The sequence below is a fragment of the Podarcis bocagei genome (genome assembly GCF_964188305.1).
Source record: "Podarcis bocagei genome assembly, chromosome: 14".
NCBI classification, from domain to species: Eukaryota; Metazoa; Chordata; class Lepidosauria; order Squamata; family Lacertidae; genus Podarcis; species Podarcis bocagei.
This window is the reverse complement of record NC_138139.1, coordinates 43,281,609-43,306,309: the sequence shown is the minus strand read 5'-3', so window position 1 is coordinate 43,306,309 and position 24,701 is coordinate 43,281,609. Positions and strand designations below refer to the sequence as shown.

At 45.7% G+C, this 24,701-nt stretch overlaps 1 protein-coding gene and 1 long non-coding RNA gene across 6 annotated transcripts in view; both read right to left on the bottom strand.

Annotated features, from left to right (window-relative positions):
- LOC308573118 overlaps positions 1 to 24,701 on the bottom strand; it is a 147,279-nt gene that overhangs the window by 14,371 nt on the left and 108,207 nt on the right. The gene's annotated exons all lie outside the window — the stretch shown is intronic.
- The window catches only part of PRKAR1B (protein kinase cAMP-dependent type I regulatory subunit beta), a 109,338-nt gene that overhangs the window by 12,671 nt on the left and 71,966 nt on the right, over positions 1 to 24,701 (bottom strand). For all 5 annotated transcript variants that reach the window (XM_081169669.1, XM_081169670.1, XM_081169672.1 and 2 more), the window contains 2 exons: positions 18,779 to 18,839; positions 15,042 to 15,163 (listed from right to left, as the gene is read on the bottom strand). In XM_081169669.1, coding sequence (XP_081025795.1) covers positions 15,042 to 15,163; positions 18,779 to 18,839 — 183 coding nt within the window. The remainder of the gene's footprint in view (positions 1 to 15,041; positions 15,164 to 18,778; positions 18,840 to 24,701) is intronic.

Below are 24,701 nucleotides of genomic sequence, written 5' to 3'. Positions count from 1 at the left end.
CAATGCACGCGGACTGAGCGGAGGGGGTGCAGCAGGAACCATAGACAGGCATCATAACTAAAGCCTTTCAAAGGATGTTAAGGTTGGTGGCTGGGGCAGCAGCTACAGTAGGTTAAGGCAGCGGTGCCTGAGCAAGAATGAAAAGGAGACATTTCTGAATATGTTGTCCTTCGGGGAAGAGTCATAGCTCAGTGGCAGAGCATGTACTTTGCATGCAGAAGGTCCCAGGTGCCATAACCTGGGACCTCCCAGTAGGAGCGCCTCCTTTCTGAAACTCTGGATACACAACGTTGAGCTGGACACACCAGCAAGGGCAGAGGAGAAAATTGATTCCGATCACATTTCAAGGCAAAGTTGGCACAAACAATACGCAAGCCAAAAGGCAGCCCACCTTTTACAATACACGCGTCTCTGGATTTTCCCGTGCAGTTCTACAGCCAAGGGATGTGTACAAGAATGCATATATATTGGTACCCCCGGTTGCACACGGAATCCATTCCGGAGCTCTGGTTGGATCCCAAAGTGTGTGTGTATTCGGACATGCCGCTTCTGTGCATACGTGCAGCACGTAGAGCACTTCTGTGCATGTGCGTGCAACAAAACCCGAAAAAATACTTCCGGGTTTGCTGCGCACGTATTCCGAAGGATACGTAACCGGAGGTGAACGTCAGTAGAGGTACCACTGTAATGGGATAAATTGTGAACATGCATGTAACAGTGACAATAACATACAAAGAAAATCGCACACAAAGCAAGTATATCAGGAGAAATTTGCACTAAAATGCTGGTGAAGTCATAGAACAGTTGGAAGGGACCCTTAGGAACATTTATTCCAACTCCCTGCAGTGCAGGAATATGCAGCCATCCCACAGGTTTCAAACCTGCAACCTGGGCATTATCAGACCACCCTCTTACCAACTGAGCTATCCGTGCAGGGTTAAACAAGTATGTGCCCATCCCTATGGACCAGTGGTCTGACTCAGTATAAGGTAGCTCCCTGTGTTTCTGGTGGGGGTGGAATTAATCATTTGGACACAATCCTTAGAATTCAGCCACGTCTGGCTGAATGGGTGTTGCACAGCTATTAGGGTGGAAATGAGACTCGGCGTCATTTAAAAGTGGACAGAGATGATTCTGTCCAGCAACAGCAACTATATAGCTCTCAATACTTGCCTTTGGCTTAACAAGTGGGCATTTGGGTGATGATAATGAACCCAATAAAATAGTTCCACAAAGAGCATAGCTGGACACAATGATATATGTAGATCTGTCATCAGAAACTGCCTTGCTGGCGAGTTAAAGCCCTCCATGACATTTATTTTTTGACAGAAGCATTGTTACCCTATCTTTCCATCCAGATACCCTTGATGTGGCCTGCAGCAACACCCTTCAGTATTAAAACTAATCGGAAAAAGAAAAACACACAGCCAAATTTGCAAACAACAACAACAGCAGAGCACAACTAAAATCTGAGAATACAAAATTTGCAGGAAAGGTACTGAACTTCATTTGCCCCAGCCCAAGCGGTTGGTAAACAAAGCCACATCTTTGCTGTTCAGTGAAAGGCAAGCCGCTGAGAGGCTGGGCAGGTCTCTCTGGGGAGGGCATTCCACAACCTAGACAAGAGTAACTGAGAAAACCCTTTATCTGGTTTCCACCCAGCACCCTTCAGACAGCAGCAGGGGCATACAGCAAAATTTCCCTTGATGAGCCAAGTGCACCGGCAGATTCACAAGGAAAGAATGAATGAACAACTGACCACAAGATGGGAAGTGGTCTTAAAACTGAGTCAGGTCATTGGTCCATCTGTTGTCTATACTGACTGGCAGTGGCTTCTCCAGGTTTTCAGGCAGGGAAAGCTCCTATCTGGAGATGCCAGAGATTGTGCCCAGGACCCCAAAGCAAATGCTCTCAGCTACTAGTTGGTCCTGGGAAAACTGACCTCTGCCCTGCTCCATTCCATTGGCTGCCACTGGCAAGGTCAGGGTTACTGTCCATGGATAAGGATTACTATACAGAAAGTAGGGAGAATTCAACAAAGGTTTGCTATTGCCTGCAGAAACACCATATTAATTAATGTCCAGATCTCCACGAAGCTCCTTTTTACTGGAAACATGGCTGAAAAGTCCTCCACAAAGGAAAGCTCGGTTTAATCCATCCCAATAGCCAGGGCGTTACTCCACTTAACATCATTTTCAAGAAGCCATTTCCGTGATATCTTGCATAGGGATGTTGCAGGATTCTGATAAAAACAGAAATGGGAGTGGAAATTGCCGATGTTTGCTTGTCTATCGCATGCCCACTAGATTAGTCTAGTGAATGCAGTTTGCATTTGCCCTTGTTGTAGCTTTGAGTCCACAAACTGACTACATTTCTTCCCCTCCTGCACCCATTTGCATTGTATTTCCTTTGCAGTGAAATAAATGTGGTGGGGAAATGTAATGAAAATGTGATTTGCATACTCTATATCAGTCCTTTTTTTCTGTTGAGTACGCAGGGGTACACATATCCCCTAAACATTTTGTGAATCTTTGTACTTTTGTCCATTTACTGTATTTATTTTCCTTTATTTCAACCATAAAATTGTGATTTTCTTGAGTCAAAATGAGAATACCCCTAAACATTTTTTTTTTTTAGAAAAAAGGCACTGTTCTATATAATTAACTCTGTAAATCATGCAAGTTACATTATTTTGCCACAGCAGACAATGAGACAGATAACAGTATTTGGTGGATGATGAAACTGCAGCGGAATGAAAACAGTGAAGTACGCAGGACGGAATGAAAAACAGTGCCTTCTTACATCCTTAACCTTGAAGAAAGGATTGGAGGGAGGGGCTCTGCTTCTGACCATTGCCTTTGGGCAGTCTCTAAAAGACGGGATGGATCAACACCATTGAAAACAGGAGGTTTCTCTCTCTCTGTGTGTGTGTGTGTGTGTGTGTGTGTCTGTCTGTCTGTATGTCTGTCTGTCTGAAGCTTTGACTACATAGGGATATCTCAAATGCATTTTTGAATATTTAATCGACATGTATACTGGCAATATTCAAGAGAGTATCCCAGCCTCCATTAGCATTCTCAAATCTCAAGAGAGTTGTTTACCATAGTAAGGAAGCTGCGCTAAGGAGAAAAATGCATTGATCACACACACACACACACACACACACACACACACACACACACACACCGCAAATTAAGGGGCTGTGATTGACAGCAATGGTCAGCTTTTGTGGGCACTACTGCCTGAATGCTTGCAACATCTGTAGATGTTCCTGCTTCGTGCGTGAACAGGGAACAGAAGCCCACGTATGCCACAACGACGTTTAATTTGCCTTTCAGTGACACCAGCTAACTGGGTTCAGTCCAGGAAGAGGAGCAAGCAGGATGTCCTAGCTGCACCATCCATAAAAGGGGAAGCGCCAAGAAAACTTGACGTTCTCAAAACTTTCTGAAGCCCAAGTGATCTGTAAGATGTGACACTTGTCGGAAGTGAATGCACACTAGATTTACACACCCGAATACATCACCTTTCCCCTTCTAGATATCAAAGGAGCCTGTGGTGGGAACTGTTAGCTCCCAGCATAGTTAAGAACGTATCGGCATTTCCAGCGTAAACCTCAATTTTAAGGGGTTTATGAATCACATGTTTTAGATTACATCTGGATGAGGCTGAACTGCTTGGAGGAAGCTGTCATCCCAGATGTGAATTTAAAAGCCAGCCTTACTGATTTGTTGTGCTACATGTTGAGCATGCAAAAGAGAAGCTTTGAGTACTTAAAAAGAAGCTTGAGGTTGACATTCTTCGGGGCGTTTGTGGATTCTTTTTATGTTGCAAGGCTGGGAAAGGTAGGGATCAGTCAGGTTTTGCAGACCACCGAACCACATATGATGTGGAGGAGAATGTTTTCATGCGTTCATGAACTCATCAAATCCCATCCCTTTGGTTCCATCATCTTTTTGCCCCCTTTACCTATTGCTAAAACTTTTTTCCATGTTCCAGTTACCTCTCACATTGACTTGCCCATGGTGGACATGGTTTCCACCCCCTGCTCCAATTGGGCAGTACAGCCCATGTATGCTTCTGAAATCCTTTTAATTTATATTCACTTTAGTTTCTTTTATTCCAAAACAAGGTTTCTCAAACTTGGGTCTCCAGCTGTTTTTGGACTACAACTCCCATCATTCCTAGCTAGCAGGACCAGTGGTCAGAGATGATGTTTGATGTTTTACTATGTTTTATATATGCTGTAAGCCATGCAGAGTGGCTGGGGAAACCCAGCCAGATGGGTGGGGTGTAACAACAACAACAACAACTAACACAATTCCAACCATGAGCTGTATCCAACAAAGTTCTACTCAGAGCAGACCCACTGAAATCAATAAGCCTAATTAATAGGCACAAATTAATAGGCATGCCTAATGCCTGCAGACCTTCCATGTGTCCCTATTTTCCAGTGACAGTCCCGGATTTACAGAAGCTGTCCCGGTTTCTGATTTGATCCCAGAATGTCCCGCTTTTCCTGCGGATGCCCCTATTTCCATTGGAGAAATGTTGGACGGTATGCGCTTATTCATTTCTGTGGGTCCATTCGTGAGTAGGACGTGCTGGACACAAGGGCGGAGCTCCTCTAGGGCCTAATGAACTGAAAGAGACCTCCTCCCAGGTGAGTGGAGTTGGCACTGCTGCCTTAGTTTGTTTGTATTGAACAAAAGGATGACTGCACGGATCACTGGGAACTAGGGGAGGGGGGAAAGGAAGCTGAGAGGAGATCGCTGCCACAGCCGACTCAAAACATGGGTGACCGTGGAGGATTTGCAGCGCAGCCTTTGTTGCTCCTTCTGGACAGCCTTCCCAGTCCTTGTTACTAATTAATCAGGCTGTGTTTCTGCAAGAGATTACCAGGCCTGATAGCAAAGTGTGCCTAAGGTGGGCCTTTGGCTCCATTCATCCCGACAGAAGACATTTACCCAGAGGTTCTCACGCCCGGCCTGGCTCTGTTTGTGTGTGTTCGAGCCAAAGGGGTCCCTCTCAGGTTAAGATGGCAAGCAGTTGAGAGCGCACACCATTCCTTCGTTCCTTCCAGTGTTGGCCACACAAATCAGCAGTAGCGGATCAGCTTGCATTATCATTCTAAGCAGAGGTTATTAACTGAGCAGGCTGTAAGGCAACATGAAGCATCCAGGCCAAGAGGCAAGCAAAACCAACATGCAACAGCAACAATATATATATATATATAAATCTGAGGCATTCTGGAGCTGAACACCTTCATCTGCCCCAGCTGCAACAAAACAAGTCTCTCCCTTGTCGTTCTCTACAGCAGGCGCTGTAACCCCAAAGGTGAACTCCTTCATTGTCTCCCAAGACAAATGGATGCCATGATGATGAAGAAGAAGAGTTTGGATTTGATATCCCGCTTTATCACTACCCTAAGGAGTCTCAAAGCGGCTAACATTCTCCTTTCCCTTCCTCCCCCACAACAAACACTCTGTGAGGTGAGTGGGGCTGAGAGACTTCAGAGAAGTGTGACTAGCCCAAGGTCACCCAGCAGCTGCATGTGGAGGAGTGGAGACGCGAACCCGATTCACCAGATTACGAGTCCACCGTTCTTAACCACTACACCACACTGGCTCTCACTCACTCACTGGCCCTCACATGAACCTCACTCAAGCCTGGATTTGGTAAATCACTAAAATAATATGCATGTTACTGTGATTTATGAAGCAGAGTGTTATTATTTTTTCTTTATGTGGTAAAATGTTCTGGCTTCTGCCTCCATCAGCTGCTCTGATAAAAATGATGTTGTTTCCAAGATGGCAGTGAAAGAGTTTTGGGGGTGGGATGCTCAGAAGGTCTTCATCTGATGAAGCTAAGAGATGCTGGTCCTATGCGCCAGGTTGAGACCATGGGGTGTTTGTGTGTTCAGCAGGTACACCCAGGGATGATAATAATAATAATAATAATAATAATAATAATAATAATAATAATAATAATAATAATAATAATAATAGGAATTTTAGTTACATTTCTTATTTTTCTGTTGGGTACTTTATTTTTATTAGATTTATTTTCTGTTAAGCCACCTTCAGCCATGGGGCAGAAAGAGAAACAAATAAACCTGCACTTAAAAATCTGCACCTGTTCTCATTTAAGGATTAGATATATTAATCACTGCAATCAATTAGAAAGTTAAATGGCGCAATTACTCAGCACTTCAGAGCTCCAGACATTTTACCCATGGCCTGCAATTTAAGTAGAGGGAAATGGTTGCCAGCATCCACAACGCACCAAAATCAATGTCAGAATTCCTATCTGATGTGAATGTTGTGATGGCGAGCATGGAAAACCTTTGATGGCTTTGCTCAGCCGTTTCCAACTTGGTGCCCTCCAATGATTTTGCACTACAATTCCCATTAGCTGCAGGAAGCAAGGTCAGTGGTCAGGGGTGATGGAAGCTGGACTCCAAAATATATAGGGGGCACCAGGCTGGGATTAGACTGGATTAACTGAATTGGATTAGTTTAATGTTGCAGAGGAGCTTAGCAGGCAGAAAGCACTCAGGCTGCCATTGGTTGAGATGCTCTAAGGGTCTTTGGCTCCTTTAACTCAGTGGAAAACTGGGTCTCTATAAATTACATGAACTAATCTGGCATCGTCCCCTTGCTTCCTTTTTAATTGCACCCTCCTCCATCTCCCTAACGTTGCTTGAATGGTTTCCCATCAACAAGATGGCACTTAGCCCAACTGCTAATCCAGCATGAAGTTCTCAACATGCAACCGATATCAGGGGGTTGGGGAGGGGAGGGAGGGGCAGCTCTCTCAGCATACCGAGAGGAGTTCCATGACATAACTCCAGACCATATATGGTGCTTGCTGACGAGAACTAGAGCCAAAGGATCTGATACGGGGGAAGCGTGGGAGCTGAAGAAGCCAGGATGGGCTGCCACAGCTGTGGACTACGGCATTCTCGGGCAGCTGAATCAGTCCAGCTCCCTCCTTGATGCTGTGCTACTAAAGCTAGCCTTGGGAGAGGCTCAGGTTGGAGTTCCTGAGAACAACTCCCACTCTGAAGAACCGTCTGCATCCCACGAGGCCAGCTCGACACCTTAGCCTTAAAAAATACAAGAGAGCAGGAAGCTGGGAGCACAAGAACCAACTCCTAGGGGCCCCCACAATAAAATATTTGTGGTGGCCGAGCCCCCGCAAAATTGATGAGCATTCCCCTTCAAATGGTGTGTGTGCACTGCATCATGTGATCGGTTATGCGGGGCTGGACTTACCTGGGCCCACACAATATTTTATTCAAGTTGGCACCCCTGGCTGGGAGACATTGTGACGTGCGGCTACTTGCTCAGAGTTCAGAGGGTTTAAGTTCTCCAGCACTCCCTTCCTTGTGCTGTCATCCCCTCCTTCCAGTCAAGTCTTGATTGACCTAGAACAGGGACGGGGAAGCTTTCGCCCTCCAGATGTTGTTCCAGTCAGCATGTCCAATTGTCATGGACAAAGGGAGGTGTAGTTCTGCAACATCTGGTGGGCCACAGGTTCTTGGTTCCTGTCTAAGGCCTCACACCATATATTTATAGCACCGATACCACTTTAAACAGTCCTGGCTTCCCCCAAAGGATTCTGGGAGCTGTTGCTTGTGCTGAGAGTTGTTAGGAGAGCCCCTGTTCCCTTCACAGAGCTACAATTCCCAGAGTTCCCTAGGAAGATGGATTGACTGCTAAAGCACTCTGGGAAATGTAGCTCTGGGAGGGGAACAGGGGGTCTCAACCCCCCTGTGGTAACAAACCACAGCTCCCAGAGTCCTTTTGGGGGGGGGCATGGCAGTTTGAAAGCACTGATACCACTGTAAGGTATGGTGTGAATGTGGCCTTAGAATTTCCTACCTGCAATTCCATCAAATATGCTCAATACACTTGCTGTGTAATAGCAACACACACTTTCAAAAAGGCTGCGGCTCAGTGGTACGGCACATTTTTTGCAAGTAAAAGGTCTTGTGTTCAGTCCCTGGCACTTCCATCAGGAGGCGAGTGATGAGAGAGACTCTTTCTGTCCTGGAGCTGGTGCCAGTCACAGCATACAATATTGGGCAGGACATGTTATAAGCCAGCTTCCTATGTCCCTAAGTTATTATAACAAGAAACAGATAGTAAATTCAACGAGGCTGCATTCCCACAACACTTTATCCCATTTCCCTGAAGTTTCCTTACGTGATCATTTTTGTGCTTTATGTGGTCTTTCACATGCGATAAAAGGTACTTCTGGGAATCTAGCGGAAGTTTAAGGAATGAGGAAAAAGGAACATTCTATTTGATTATATGGGTTTATTTTGTGGGAAGCTGTAGGACTCAATCTGAATAATGTTTAAATCAATAGACTTGCTTAGTATGCTTTTGGTTTTATTTCCTTGGGGTGGGTGGGGGGAATTAAATGTAATGATGACCCAAATAAATGGGCAGGTTTGTACAGGGAGAGGAGGTCCACTTATGTGGCCCAATGTAAAGGGGTTTGCTCAGGGACATTATTAGAACTGAGGACTGGACCAGTTCCTGCCCTCAGGGACCATAGCATCTAGAACAGCGGTTCTCAACCTGTGGGTCCCCAGATGTTGTTGGACTACAACTCCCATCATCCCTGAGCTCTGGCCTTGCTAGCTAGGGGTGATGGGAGTTGTAGTTCAACAACATCTGGGGACCCACAGGTTGAGAAAGACTGATCTAGAAGAAAGGTGCTGCTTTGCTTCCTGTTGGCTCAGGTTGCAACCCACTTGCCCCGCAGAGCTTACTGGAAGCCAGGAAGAAGAGGCTCCTACCTGCTTAACTCTGCCACTTCGTCGGCATATTAGCCTTCCCCAACCCAAGTGCCTGGCCATTGGCAGCACTGGCTAGGACTGATAATTTGCCAACATTTGGAGAGCACCAGGTTGGGCTGCATTTCTGTGATGACGGCACTGGTTCTGATACCATGCAGAAGATTCCATTTTTAACCTGTGACGTCTGCCAAGGCTGAGGGCAACCCCTTCCCTTTCTCAGTGCCATGGAATTCCCCCAGGTGGAGGGAAGAAGACATGAAGATGCTTCACTCTGAGCCAGACTCCTGTGTCCAACCAAACTCACAACTGTCTACTCTGACCGCTTCAGGATCTCAAGCAGAAATATGTCCCAGTTGTGCTTATCAATATCCTTTTCAACAGTTCGTGCTGGGGACTAGAACTGTGACCGTCTGCATGCAAAGCAGGGGACCACTTCTGCTCCCATTTCCTAAGGACTGGGGAGGGAAATCACCTGTGTGATAGCCGCTACACCAGACCTGCATAACTAAAGCAACATGTGTTGGGTCCATGAACAACAGCTCTTCAGACAGCTGTTTCTCTGAAGGGAGGATGGAGATTGCTTTATGGTAGGGTGGAGACATCGGCTGTTTGAATCTGTCCCACCTCACTGTCCCACCCACTGTTCACTAACATTATATATGGGGTTGTTTTATAGCTGAACTGGAAAACTAGCAAGACCCAGCTAAATATACAGCCTGACTCTTGAAAACAAATACCTTAAAAGCACACACACCAATGAAATCAGAAAGGCAAAAATCTCCTGAGTGTTATGTACACACACACACAGTGGGGATAGTTTATGATATGGCTGCAAATTTGTTTTTTGTTTTTTCGGGACTGTGCATCTGTTACGAGGTTCACTTGCCAAAATATAATTCTTTATGGCAACAAGCATTGCACGGCGCTTAAGGTTCTGCACCTCAGTGCCAGGAATCTCAAATGGGATAATTCCATGACCTTGAAAATCCAGCAGATGCATTCCACATCTGCCCAGGCTGGGAAAGCCTGATGTTGTTGTGTGAAAAAGCAGGGTGGGAAACAAGATCTCAAAAATGTCTGAAGGAAGACAGGGAGGGGGAGGTGAGAACTACTGACAGGAGGTTTTTAAAATACCCCCCCCCCAGCCATTGTTCACTAGTTTTCACAGATCAAACTGCAAACCTGTTACACACTGGGGACATAGGAAACTTCCGTATACTAAGGTCAGATGATTTGTTTACATAGCCCAATATGCAGCAAGTGTCCAATAGAGATGCACACAACAACCTGTATATTTTGTTCAGTGTCAGTTTTGAATGCATTCAGTCTGAAATTTGTTCCATCCCATTTAAATTATGCATTTAAATTGGGTGCACAGTCCCCTAAAATGTGCATTCTGAATGGATTCCTCTAAAAAATATGTTTTATTTCTGTGCCTTTTCCTCTAAAATACACGTTTTTGTATGCATTTTCACTTTGAAAACACATGTTTCCGCATGTTGAACCAAACTGCACCTGATCCTTTTAACTGGCGATGCTGAGGACAGGTGCTTCAGGATGAGAGCGGAGAGAGAGAATGGCAGAAAGGCACTTGTAGGGCACACAGGTGATTTTGATCACACACTGTTGAATAAGTGTGTGTGTGTGTCAGGCCATGAGGAATCCAGAAACCCAGGAGAGCAGGGGGAAATACTTCACCTGTCTTGAATAAGACTCTCAGACCCAAAGAATGAGCCAATCCCCTCACCACAAGTCAACCTAAGGCAGAGAAGGGGGAAACCCATCCCCTCCCACTGATGTTTTGGGACTCCAGGTCCCATCATCCTGAGCCAGCATGGAACCCCCCACACCTAATATAAGGGGAACCCTCCATTTTGGGAAATGTAATGTGTGATTGCTTTAGGGCGAAAGATGAAAAATTCCTGAATGTAGAGGACAATTAATTTGAGAGGGGTATCCTAGTAAAGCTAGTAAGACTGTGTTGTCATCAATTACTGGTCATCTTGTATGCCATATGTGGGGATCCAGATGTGCCTGAACTACAACTCCCATCAGCCCTCACCATTGGCCTTGTTTGCTGGGGATGATGGGAGTTGGAGTTTGTCAACATCTAGAGGTCAAAAGGTTCCCCATACCTGCTGTATATGTTTGAGATTTCATGGGCAATGCACCTCCTGGGTTCTGTGACCTTTTGGCACCTTTGTTTTAATAATAATAATAATAATAATAATAATAATAATAATAATAATAATAATAATAATAATAATAATAATTTATTATTTGTACCCCACCCATCTGGCTGGGTTTCCCCAGCCACTCTTTGCGGCTTCCAACAAAGACCAAAAATACACTAAGATGTCACACATTAAAAACTTCCCTGAACAGGGCTGCCTTCAGATGTCTTCTGAATGTCAGGTAGTTGTTGTTCTCTTTGACATCTGATGGGAGGGCGTTCCACAGGGCGGGTGCCACTACCAAGAAGGCCCTCTGCCAGGTTCCCTGTAGCTTTGCTTCTCGCAATGAGGGAACCTTCCCTTTACACCTGTCTAAATGCCACATCCACTTACTGGCAATAATACTTCATGTGACAGAAGAATGTGGCGCAATGGGAGAGTGGGTCTGGCTGTTAACCAGAAGGTTGATGCTTCAAGCCCACCCAGGGATGGCTATGGGTAGAACTTCTGCATTGCAGGGGGGTTGGACTAGAAAACCACTGGTAGCCCCTTCCAACTCTACAATTTTACGATTCTATGTGGGGTTTGTCCAGGGGTAGGTGGCAAGCTGCTGGAGAAGAATAAAGATGGAAGCCTAAATAATCCTGCTTCTGTCTGGGACACCATGTAACTTTTGTTCCTGACTTAGATCCAAATGGGATTTTTTTAGTTTCGGAGCATTTTGTAAGCCGCTTTTGAAGCTATAAACCAGGATACAAATGTCTCAATATCCCAGGGCCACCCCACAGAGACACTATTATGGCAGTCTAGTTGGGGTAAAAAAGAATACTGCTGGGAGATGAAAATAAAATCTTTCTTTCTCGCTATCTCTTTGACTCACTAATCACTTTGCAATTCCCCCACCACAATGCATAAAAATCGTCCGCCCACGTATTATTAGCACGAATATGGAAAAGAGGTAAAGTGCCAACAAAAAAAGACTGGCATATTAAACTGTTAGAATATGCGGAGTTAGCAGGGACGACCACTAGAATAAGAAACCGAAACGATGAAAGCTTTAGAGAAAACTGGCTACTATTTACAGAATATATGGGAAAGTATTAAAAGGAAACAATTTATCTAGCAGGATGGCAAATTTTCATCAGAGTAACAAATAAATAAAATATATAAAAGTGGTTGTGATAGATGAGGTGAACTAAGAAAACATGAGAAAAAGAGGGGTTAAACAGAACTATGGAAAGAGAGGATAGGAAGCCAATTAATGTTTTCTGATTTTTTTGTCGATTATTTAAAATCTTTGAAAGGAAATATTTTTCTTTGTTGTATCGTTTTTGTTTATGCTTTGTTTGGAATGTTATCAGAAAAGCAAAGAAATAAAATATGCAAAGAAAACAACAACAATTGGGCAGGATACAATCCAGAAAAACTAAATGCAACATTATTAATTTAGCCAAATGAATATTATTGCATAGATGTGCTCCCTTATATCGGAATTCTTTCTCAGTCCCCGACTTCACACACACACACACACACACACACGCACACACACACCCTACACACGGATACAGCTCACACCTGTGTTTCAACCCAGCACACCGCTTAGAAACAGCAGGGGGGGCGGGTATAGAGATAAGTGGGAGGCAGGCAACTCCCTGCTGTTTCGGCGCAGAGTGCTAAATTCTCCAGGTCTGTTATGGCTGTAAATCCCCATGAAACGAGGTTTTAAATTGCGGCCCCAAACTGTGATGAGAACCAAAAGTTCAGGACTGCAGAGTTGCTGAGTAAATCTATGCTACAGACCTGAAGCAGTTTAACACTCATATACTTTCTCTCTCTCTCTCTCTCTCTCTCTCTCTCTCTCTGGGAATTGCAGTTCTGGGAAAGAGTGGTAATTGGGCTGCGAAGTACCTCTCAGTGGCTGCATTCATGTTTCACAACACTTCCCTAACTTTTAATTTCCACATTAAAGCTGAGCTTTCACATGATGTTAATAATAATAATAATAATTATTATTATTATTATTATTATTATTATTATTATTATTATTATTATTATTATTATTTATGTCCCGCCCTCCCCAGCCGAAGCTGGGCTCAGGGCAGCTAACAACAATAAAATAGTACAACATTCTAAAATCATTCATTATAAAATTAATTCAAATCAAATTGATGGCAACCATTGGGCTAGAGTTCTGTGAAGATTGCCAAAGGAGGGGGTCAGACTGTGCTTGGCCAAAGGCCTGGTGGAACAGCTCTGTCTTGCAGGCCCTGCGGAAAGATGTCAAGTCCCGCAGGGCCCTAGTCTCTTGTGACAGAGTGTTCCACCAGATTGGAGCCACAGCCGAAAAAGCCCTGGCTCTGGTTGAGGCCAGCCTAACCTCTCTGTGGCCTGGGACCTTCAATATGTTTTTGTTTGTAAGTTCCTCTGTGGGACATACCAGGAGAGGCGGTCTTCTGGAGCAATAGTGTGATAATAGCACAAGTACAGCACTGATTCCCATATTATTTGCAAATGGGTTTTTTCTGGAAGCAAATAGCATGGAAATGAGCACTGTATTCCATGGTTGTTCCAGAAGTGGCTTCTACGTTGTGCGAAAGCTCAAACGTAATGCAGAACTTAACAGTTGGGGGGGAAGGGCATGGAAACGGAATGAACTGCCGTGTGAATGCAGCCATAGAGCATCGTCAGCACAACACAGTTCCCAGGATTCTTTGCAGGGGGAGCTGCAACAGCTCAAAAGGGGGTAAAAATACAAGTTTGCAGCATTATTTAGGCCATGAATGTGTCACTCTTACAGAGCTAATGCAGAAAAATACGGATCACCTCCATGTGAACAGGCAACACACAAAAGGCAGGTTGGGCAGAGGAGTAAAGGAGCAACCATTTGGGTTTGTGTCCTCCTTTGCTGCCCGTCAAGGCTGGCACAGCGAATGGGCATGTCTGGGCACCTGATGAGGCCTTTTCTCCAGTGGGAAGGCAACAACTAACCCCTCTGCATTATTCTACATTGCTACCTTGGTTGTCAAACATAATCTGTTCCGGAATACCGTTTGACTTCCAAAACGTTCGACAACCGAGGAGCGATGGGCAGTTGGCAAATTCCACTGAGAAAATGGAGAAACACGCCTAGGAAGCCGTTTGACTTCTGAAAACGGAAGTATTCACTTCCGGGTTTTTGCATTCGAGTTCTGAATCGTTCAGCTCCAGAGATGCTCAAAAACTGAGGTTCCATTGTATTCTAGAAAACAGGTCGGCATCTCTATGGGCAGGCTTTTGGAGGAGGGGTAAGGTGAAGAATTCCTGGTTGTTTAAAGTTGGGCTTTTATAGACCTGGAGAATATTTTAAGGCTGCATCCCCCCCTTTCTTCCCTGTGTGTTGGAGTTATGGAATTCTTTTCATTTTGATGCATTCCCCCCCCATTGTACTGTTTCATGTTTTTATGGATGTAAATTGCTCTAGGGCCTACTGGCAAAGGGCAGTATGCAAAACGTTTAGACAAAATGAACTCACTCAAGACTCCCAATGGAAGCATACACCCCAAGGAAGTAGAAAGACAGAAAGTCAGGTTTTGCATCCATGGCAGTGACCAGAGGAGGAATGACCACTGAAAGGAGCGCACACCATGATGCATCTGCATCAGCACAACCGGACGCCTTCATCTGCCCCGGCTGCAACAAAACATGTCTCTCTCGTGTTGGTCTCTACAGCCACAGCAGTTCCTGCAAACTCCCAACAGTTTGACTTCACCCCCAGAGGCGGGCTCCTCCACTGTCTCCCAAGACTGACGGGTGCCAACACACACAACACCAGTTGAATCTGCACCTAGAATTGTTTGCAAAACAGTTGCTTTTGCTTTTATCCACAGCACATCGATCCATGCGCTCAGTTTGCAAAACCGGCTCACATACTCTAATGTTCGCTTGCACAAGGCCTCCTTGCAGTTCTGAGCTTGGAATCTTACCCGCGGTCCCAGTTAACAGAGCTGATGCAACGCAGTCACTTGGTAGTTATAAACACTTTCGTGAATTGTGCCGGGTTAGAAAGCCAGGCTTACCTCTGTGATGATGAAAAAGTCATCTCCTGGCTCTCCCTGAACAACTATCTTTTCTCCGTCTTCAAACTGGACGGGTTCCAGCGCATCTGCCACAGTCAACCGCTCCCATTTGTCAAGAGATTCTGAAACATGGAAGAACACAAGGAGGGTTTTTCTCAATGCACCTGTTTTATTCGTGTTGGTTTGCCTCTAAAAGTTTAACAGACCTTTTCTACAAGCACCAATCCAAACACAAAAGTTGTTGAGCTTATTTCTTTCTTTCTTTTTTTGTTGAGCTTTTTGACGTTTTTAAGCTATTTTTAAGGGAATTCGCCAAAATCTAGACATCAGACATTGGTTGCCATATGTCCGGATTTTCACTGACATTTCAGCGATTTCCACCTGGGCACTGCTTCCAACTGCAGTATTCCAGCTATGTCAGGGAAATTCTGGACTTATGGCAACCCTAAGCACCAATCAAAACCCATTTCACCCTGACCACGTCCTTCCTTCAGAATGGTGGAAAACTTACACAGGGTTGTGCAACTCTACGTTTAAAGAAATTTTGCCTTTTGCCTTTGCACTTAAAACAATAAATGGATTTAATTTGCATCTTACAAGTGCAGGTACTGGGACCTTTCCATTGCTCGCTCTGATTTGCTGTAATTGGCACTCTTAAAATTATCGCTGCAATGCAGTCTGGAACGGATGATATCCCAGACCTTTCGCTAAGCATCACAAGGGTAATTGCAAGTTCTCCTTTTTGTGATGCAATAAGAAGTTCAAGTGCATTTCCCCTCCCCAAGCAAAAATGGTAAAGGGCTATTGTCTAATAGGCATGTTGCAGGGTGCAAACCAGGATGTTGTTGGTGGTGTAATAGGATTGGGAGGCTGAGGAGTCAGTGAGGATTGGAAATATAAAGGGCACCTAACAGGGGACAGCAGGCAGTAGGCAGGATTCAGGAGAGATACAGATTCAGGGAAGGTTACAGTAGAGAAGAGGGGCGAACTCAGCAGAGGTACAAAGATGTTTCCCTAGTCTCTGGGAAACAACAGTGAAAGACAGCTATTTCCCTTTGTTTGGTGGCACATGACTGGCCACTTTGGGAGCAGGATGTTGGACCAGATTGGCCCCTGGTCTGATCCAGCAGGTCCCTTCTTATATCTGTTAAGGTTGAAGGTGAGAAACAACTTTGACCCACCTGCTAGCAGCCTCTTCAAGCCTGCAGCCAGAAATGTTAGCAGTGTGGGGGCCTAAACTTACAGAGGGTGAAATACAGGTAATCTGATATGGCGGGAGTTTATTTAATGCTATTACATCTGAATAATATTAGATTCAACGTAATGGCATCCAAAAACGAGGCTCTGGTGACTGAGTGATTCCAGAATCTTAGGAGGTGGGAGCAGGTTTTATACTGTAAATAATTTGGAAGATGCATGCTTTCGTGCTTTGTTGTTGCTTTAAGTAAAAGCTGAAAATCCAGAGTTAGATCTGAGCCAGCCAGAGTCCTATTGCCCGCTGCCCCATGGTTATGGACCAAATGCTTCCTTTTATAGGTAGGGTGCCAATGATGCTGCCTGGGGCAGCTGCTCCACTCTGCCTAATGGTAGGGCAAAAAAAAAGAAGAAGAAAAAGAAACGAGGCTGAAAGGAGGGTGCAGATTTGCATAAAGTTTGCATAGTTTATTTTTTAATGTGTAGGTGCCATTTTAAAAATCATTACTCCAATTTAAATAGAAATCCAATACATTTAATCATAGTGGGGCTGGCTGTGTCAAGGAGACTTGCATGCCCACTCATCCTGTTCCCTGTTGATGAGCAACGTCAATGAGTTATCTATCTTTAATCCAGACTTGGACCACAGTCCTCCAGTTAAGGGCTGTCCTCTGAGAGCCCTTCAAATGGTGCACTCAATACATGAAGGCATATGAACACCTTGAAGCCGCCTTTTACCAAGCCAGAGGGCTGTCGCATGGAAGTTGGAGGAAGCTTGTTTTCTCCTGCTCTGGAGGCCAGGTCCTGAACCAATGGCTTCAAGTTACAAGAAAGAGGATTCCGACTAAACATACAAGCAATATTAAGAACTGCTTTCATCTAGTCGGGGGGGGGGACATTTCTCACCTGTCAACTGGGAAACCTAATAGTTTATGGCACAATCATATCTCTCCACACTCCCTGCATTTTCTGACTGCCCAAATGAGAAATGATTGCAAGGATTATCAGGGAGTGGGGGTGTGGGGGGAGAATGACTGCTCAACTATTCCAGGAAGCGTTGTACACATACAAAACCCTGCTGTGGTAGGCATGGGAGAAGAGGAAAATTATGACCGCCCATGCCAGGAGTCCTGTGTCTTTCTTATCTCTGCCAGGAAGATGCTAAGGTGAAGTCTTGGTATTAAATCAGTGTTGTTGTTGCCAACATTTCATTAAAAGTAACAAATGCGTTTGTGACCGCTGGCGGCTGGGTGGCCATCCTCTCCCACTCCAGTACACCTGTGAACCAGCCCGTGGCAAATTATTTTATCTGCTTGCAGAGGGTCCTAAGTCCAGTCCCCCAGGATGGGCTAGCAAAGACTCCTGTCTAATATCCTTGGGATAAGAGTTATGCTGCCAGTTCGTCTAGATCAGGGGTGAGGAATTTCAGTCCAGAGACTAAGTGAGGCTTTCCAGACCATGGTGCCTGGCCCTTGGGGACTCGCTGCAAGCCACACCCCTGACACACCTTTTTGCCTGGAATGTGTCCTGTGTAATGCCTCTTGCTTGCCAGGATGGAGCATGTGTGTGTGTAAACCTCTTGCTTATAAATGGCTGGAATGTAGCCTACTGTACAAAGGAAAGAGTTGCATCTGTTGCTCTAGCTGTTGCTTGCAACTCACCTTGCAACAGAGGGATCTACATGAAGCCACTGCCAACAAAAGTAAGAGCTCTCCATGTTCCCAAACTATCCCTGTACCTTTAAATCTATGCTGACTCCTCTCTCTATCTCTTGGCTGTTTACACTGATACATCTTAGGTTGCATCCTGTTTACAGCTTCCTCCTCATCCTCACTGGGTGATCTTGGGCCAGGCACCGTCACTCAGCCTAATCTACCTCGCGGGGTTGTCGTGAGGATAAAAATGGAGCAGAGCAGAATTACGAACAACAGCTTTTGCTCCTCAGAGGAAAGACAGGATATAAAAGTAACAACAACAACAACAGAATGGGGGGGGGCATACAGTAGTTAGAATAGCGCATTTCAATTGCTATGAACTGGCAGAAAAGTCAACAGGTGGTCTGCCAAGATCCTAAGCAATTTCCCAATGATCTGCAGAATACTGAGTTTGGGAACCATTGGGCTACAGAGAACCCCATGTGAGGGCGATGGCAGAAAGGACTGCACCACTTCAGACTGTGTGAGTGGGAGAAAAAGGCATTTTTGGAGGCTCCTCTATATTAAAAACTCTCCCACAAAAACAAGACAGAAAATGTCCAGCTCATCAGGGAGAAATGCTCTAACTAAGCTCACTGCCAGCTGTGGTTGTTTTTGAATTGCTGGGAGTAATTTTACATATGGGAGATTTCCACTTTTCTTTTAAAAGATGAATCTCCCACCTGCAGCCTGTTCTTGCAACCTTAATTTGCTGCGTTGTGTAGACCAGGCTTTATACATGTGCACACAGGCTTTCTGCGTATTTCCTTGATGGTTTTTTTACCGCTCGACCACCATATATTTTTCATCGGTGCAACAATATCCAAAAGGAAAGGAAAGGCAACACACCCAAAATGGAGACCTTGCTGAGGAATTCTTCGTACATCTTCCGCTTCCTCAGGGTGCTGCCCTGAAAGAGAATGAGAAAAGGGAGTAAGTGAAGCCAATAAGCATTGCCTTCTAGGAATAGGAGAGAAAAGTCCCTGCTGTCTAGCAGTCTGTCTCTCCAGCAGTGGCCAGCCAGAAGTTGTCTCCTGTTGGAAGTAAGAGGAAGGGTCATTGCTCAGTGCTGGAGCAGGTGCCAGTTAACATCTTATATGTAACTGTGCCTTTTTGTAGCATTTGTTGTTGTTTAAGTTGTCTGCTGTTGTTGCTTCAGTTTTCGGTATATCACATATTTGTGCATGAGCTGTGCCTGCGAAGTATCAAAGTGCCTCTGAACCAATACAGTGGTACCTCGCAAGACAAAAAACTCGCTAGACGAAAGGTTTTTCCATTTTCGATTTGCCTCGCAAGACGAAATTTCCCTATGGGCTTGCTTCGCAAGACGAAAACGTCTCGCGGCTTTGTTTCCTTTGTCTAAAAACAAAGACATGTTTTGTTTATAAAGTTAATTTATTTTCCCTTCAATTTTTGAACTGCTCTTTACAGTATGTGTGACTTTAAAGAGCAGTTAATAAACTGTTGTTGTACCAAATTTGGCTTTGTTTCGACTTTTTTTGACCATAGGAACGCATTAATTGATTTTCAATGCATTCCTATGGGATTTCGTGCTTCGCAAGACGAAAAATTCGCTAGACGACAAAAATTGCGGAACGAATTAATTTCGTCTTGCGGGGCACCACTGTACTTCGTCCACAAGATTCCTGTTACAGCCCTACAGCATGTGAACTCCGGGACTCCCAAAACTAAATGCAATACTCTATCCGCCACCCCAGAGGTGGGGAAACCTGTGACCCTCTAGAACATGGGTAGGCAAACTATGGTCCGTGGGCGGGATCAGGCCTAATTGCCTGGATCCGGCCTGCGGACGGTCTGGGAATCGCCACGTGGCTCACCAGTGTGCACGTTCTTTCCCTCTCCCTCCCTCTCCCTCACATGGTGGTGGCGGCAGCACCTCCTCCTGGCTTCTCCCTGCCCTGCCTAGAGGAGGAAGGGGGCTGGGCTTTGTTGGTGCCAGCAGCAGCAGCTCTCAAGTGGCTGCCATTTTAAGCAGCCCCTCTCCAGAGCCCTTTTGCGTGCCGCTCATCGTCCTGCCAACCCCCCCCCCCCTGCTGCCAGCCCCGACCGATTGCAAGACACAGGTAAGCAGCCACTGGGGCTCGTGGTGCTCTTGCACCATTTTTTTTTTCAAAATATAGTCCGGCCCCCAGCAAGGTCTGAGGGACAGTAGACCAGCCCCCTGCTGAAAAAGTGTGCTGACCCCTGCTCTAGAAATTCCAATTCCCATAATCTCTGATCATTGGCCAGCATGCCGTAATGGTGAGAGTGTTGGACTAGGACATGGGAGAGCAGGGTTCGAATCCCCACTCAGCCATGAAGCTTACTGGGTGACCTTGGGCCACTCACTACCTCTCAACCTAACCTACCTCACAGGGTTCTTGTGAAGATGGAATGGGGAGGAGGAGAACCATGTGTACAACCTTGAGCTCCTTGGAAGAAGGGGGGGATGAACAAATTCCTATGCCCCACAAATAACCCAGAGATGCATTTAAAATAAAAGCACACATTCTACTCATGTAAAAACACGATGATTCCCGGACCGTCCATGGGCTGGATTGAGAAGGCGATTGGGCTGGATCCAGTCCCTGGGTCTTAGTTTGCCTACCCATGGGCTATACTGACTAGCGGTGGCTCTCCAGAATTTCAGGCACGGGGCATTCCCAGCCCTACCTGGAGGTGCCAGGGGCTGAAGCAGGAACCTTCTGCATGCAAGACAAATGTCCTGGCACTGAGCCACGCCCTTCCCCGTGCTGCACAACACAGTTTTGCTGTGATGCTGCCAAGCTGCACAAGTTATTTCCCACAACGTGCACTTGCAGTTTTTGTTTTCTTGCTTCGGACTGTTTCTGCTGCTGTCTCCCTGCTCCTCCAAAACTTCAGCGCTGCCAAAGCAAACAGCCTAAGGAGAAAGTTCTTTTGCAGCTCTACCTGGGATCAGTTAAACCCCCAAGAAGGAAAAGCAAAAGGGGGATGTCAAATTAATGCCTGGTGGAGCTCCGCCAGCTTTCTCACCACACAGACCAAATGAAACCAAGCTGGGTGAATCTGGGCCCATCACTCTTTTCTTTCTTCTCAACAAGAAAGGCTAAGCAGAGGCATCTATCTGTTAATCACTCGATTAAACTGCCTCGTTATCCTCTAAAAGTTAAGCAAGCCTGTAATTAAAACAAAAGGAAGCTATTCAAGTGACAGTGCTGTGTCCCCAAAGGCCTGATTGAGAATGGAGCTCGTCGCCTGGTTTCCTATCTTATATATGTCTCTGTCTCCCTGGGGGTGGAGGGGCGGAAGCACAGGATATAAGGGAGCCTATAATGAAAGGGGGAAATTATGGACACACACTAGGACCCATGCAGAGAGCTTCCCTCTCCACTGGAGTGAATGGAGAAACCTGTTTGTACAGGAGTTCTCCATGCGCCCTGGAGTATGTAAAGGGCTGTGAATTAAGATGGGTGGATGAAATCTAGAGAAAGGCAGCTGCTCCTAAGGTTGCAGTCCTACGTACCAGTTGCTTTTCATTCTGAATTTTTGTAACCTGCCCTCATAATGTACAACTGGGTATTAAGATCTGCTACATAAATAAATAACACTTGGGAGTAGGTAGTCTTGTGCCCTGCTTTGCCTAAGATAGCGTCTCTGTTTAAAGCAGTGGTTCTCAACCTGTGGGTCCCCAGGTGTTGTTGGACTACAACTCCCATCATCCCTGAGCTCTGGCCTTGCTAGATAGGGGTGATGGGAGTTGTAGTTCAACAACATCTGGGGACCCACAAGTTGAGAAAGGCTGGTTTAAAAGGTAGCCACAGCACTGCCCTCTGTTTGAAAGGCCTCCCGGCTCAAAGATGAAGAACGCTAAGGAGGGAGAGCAAGAGCAGCCACGAAATTTCCCAGCCACGGTTGGGCTATTAGCCATGATGGCGATGCTCTGCCTCCACCGCTGGAGGAAGCAATGCTTCTGAATACCAGCTGCTGGAAACCTCAGGAGCTGAGAGTGCTCTTGTGTTCAGATCCAGTGTGAAGGTTTGCCAGAGGTATCTGACTGGACATTGTAAGAACAGGATTCTGGACCAGATGGGCCATTGGCCTAATCCAGCAAGATCTCCTCACGTTATTATGTTGCTCAAGGGGCCTGAGCAGGCACACAGGTCACCTGGACACAGTCACAGAGTTGGAAGGGACCACGAGAGTCTAATAATAATAATAATAATTTATTATTTATACCCTGCCCATCTGGCTGGGCTTCCCCAGCCACTCTGGGCGGCTTTCAACAAAATATTAAAATACAGTAATGCATCAAACATTAAAAGCTTCCCTAAACAGGGCTGCCTTCAGATGTCTTCTAAAAGTCTGGTAGTTGTTGTTCTCTTTGACATCTGGTGGGAGGGTGTTCCACAGGGCGGGCGCCACTACAGAGAAGGCCCTCTGCCTGGTTCCAACCCCCTGCAACACAGGAACCTTTTGCCCAAAGTGGGGCTCGAACCCACAACCCTGAGAGTAAGAGTCTCCCGCTCTACCGACTCAGCTACCCCAATCCTCCCCACTATGGTAAATTCCTATTTAAAATTATAATAACAATTTCTAAATTTGCACCGATACATATAAATTAGCATATGCAAATGCACATGCAGGTGTTTTGTTTTTTCTTTTTGTTTTATTATGTGTAAATGACCACCCTCTCTTTGGGAGCAGGTTTAGTGGAACTCATTGTGGCTAACTTCCCAGCAAAGATGCACAAGACTGGGCTGCATGGGCCATTTCATCCAGGGGGACTTTGTTTCGGAGGGGGACACTCTCCAGGCAGTGGGGGGCTCCACCCTCCTTTCCTTCCAGCTGCTGGGAAGCAGCCTCAGAGCGATCCACGCCCCACTGTGCACAGCTCCCCTGTTTAACTGCAAGGCTTTTCAGATCTGCAATCAACGCTTTAACCAATTTATCACACCAATTAGCCGGTTCAAGCTTGCAGACTTAATGCCGAGCTGTACCAAATCACTTCCTGTCTTCCTCTTCTGTGGCTCCGCACCTGCCAGCCCCACACTTAGAGGAGGCCACCAAAAAAGACTTAGCAGAGGGGTGACATGTTAATCTATCAAGGACCGGAGAAGCAGAAGCTGGGCTGGGCGGCTAAGCCGTAAACAAACACTGGGATGTTTGCTTATAGCAAAGGGGGAAAGGGCACCTGCCTCGTCTTCCTTGCGAGGAAAGGGTGCTGATAAACTAAGAGAGGAGACAAGGAAGTGGACAGCGGCTACAAGGAGCAAGCGGAGGGCATCCTTCTCTATGCCGACAGTAAGCTCGTTCTCCAAGCGATGACCTTTATTCAGCCAGCAGCCTTACCCCCCAGGCAAGGTGAAGCGGTAGCCTCAGAGGCACCCGATTCTGGGTGTCATGAAAGGGCAGCAATTTGTTAGTCATCTAATTTATTATTTGTGCCAGGGAGGTGGGAGAGGCCCCTGGAGGAGTTTCTGCATTCAGGTGCCAAAATAAGTTGGCTGGACTTGGGTACGTACCAAGCACCTTGATTTGTGATGGGGGGGAGGTGTGTATATTGGCTGCTTCGCTTCAGGCAACAAATAATCTGGTGCCAACCCTGCCAAAAAGGCATCAGTTCAGGGATGGAGGTGGGGAAGAAATTCGGCTCAGTTCACAGTGAAATGTGAAACAAAATGCTGAAACAATACCTGAACCGAAACATGGCTTTACTTTGACATTCACATTTCTCTGAATTTTGCAGTGTAGTTCTCCAGCCAAGAAATGTGTATAAATATACAGTGGTACCTTGGGTAACAGATGCTTCAGGTTACAGACGCTTCAGGTTACAGACTCTGCTAACCCAGAAATAGTACCTCGGGTTAAGAACTTTGCTTCAGGATGAGAACAGAAACCGTACAGTGGCAGCAGCGGGAGGCCCCATTAGCTAAAGTGGTACCTCAGGTTAAGAACAGTTTCAGGTTAAGAACAAACCTACAGAACAAATTAAGTTCTTAATCCGAGGTACCACTGTACATATATACCAGCACAGCCTTTCTAAATCTTGGCTCCCCAGCTCTTGTTGGACTACAACTCCCATCATCCCTGACCACTGGTCTTGATAGTTAGGGATGATGGGAGTTGTAGTCCAACAACATCTGGGGCGGAAGGTCGAGGAAGGCTGTATTCAAGTGAAACTCTGCTTTAAAATGCATATATTAGTGAAAATAACCCACAAAAGTGCATTATATTAGTGAACATCACTTTGCAAAAAAGTGTTTAAGAAGGATGTTGACAAGCTGGAACATGTGCAGAGAAGGGCGACCGAAATAATAAAAGGTCTGGAAACTGAGCTGTTGAGGGAGCTGAGTGTGTTTAGCCTGGATAAGAGAAGACTGAGAGGAGATAAGATAGCCACCTTCAAATATCAGAAGGGTTGCCACATGGAAGATGGAGCAAGCTTGTTTTCTGGTGCTCCAAAGGGTAAGATCCGAACCAATGGATTCAAATTATAAGCCAGGAAATTCGGACTCAACATTAGGAAGAACTTTCTGAGGGCAAAAGCTGTTTGACAGTGGAGTGGACCCCCTTGGAAGGTAATGGACTCTCTTTTCCTGGAGGTTTTTAAGCAGAGGTTGGGTGGCCATCTGTCAGGGATTCTTTAGCTGTGATTTCTGCATTGCAGGGGGCTGGACTAGACAACCCTTGGGATCCCTTCCAACTATAGGATTTTTTTATTCTATGTGTATATTAGGAGAAATTCACACAAAAATGGGGGTGAATTTTTTAAAAAATTATCAAACTGATG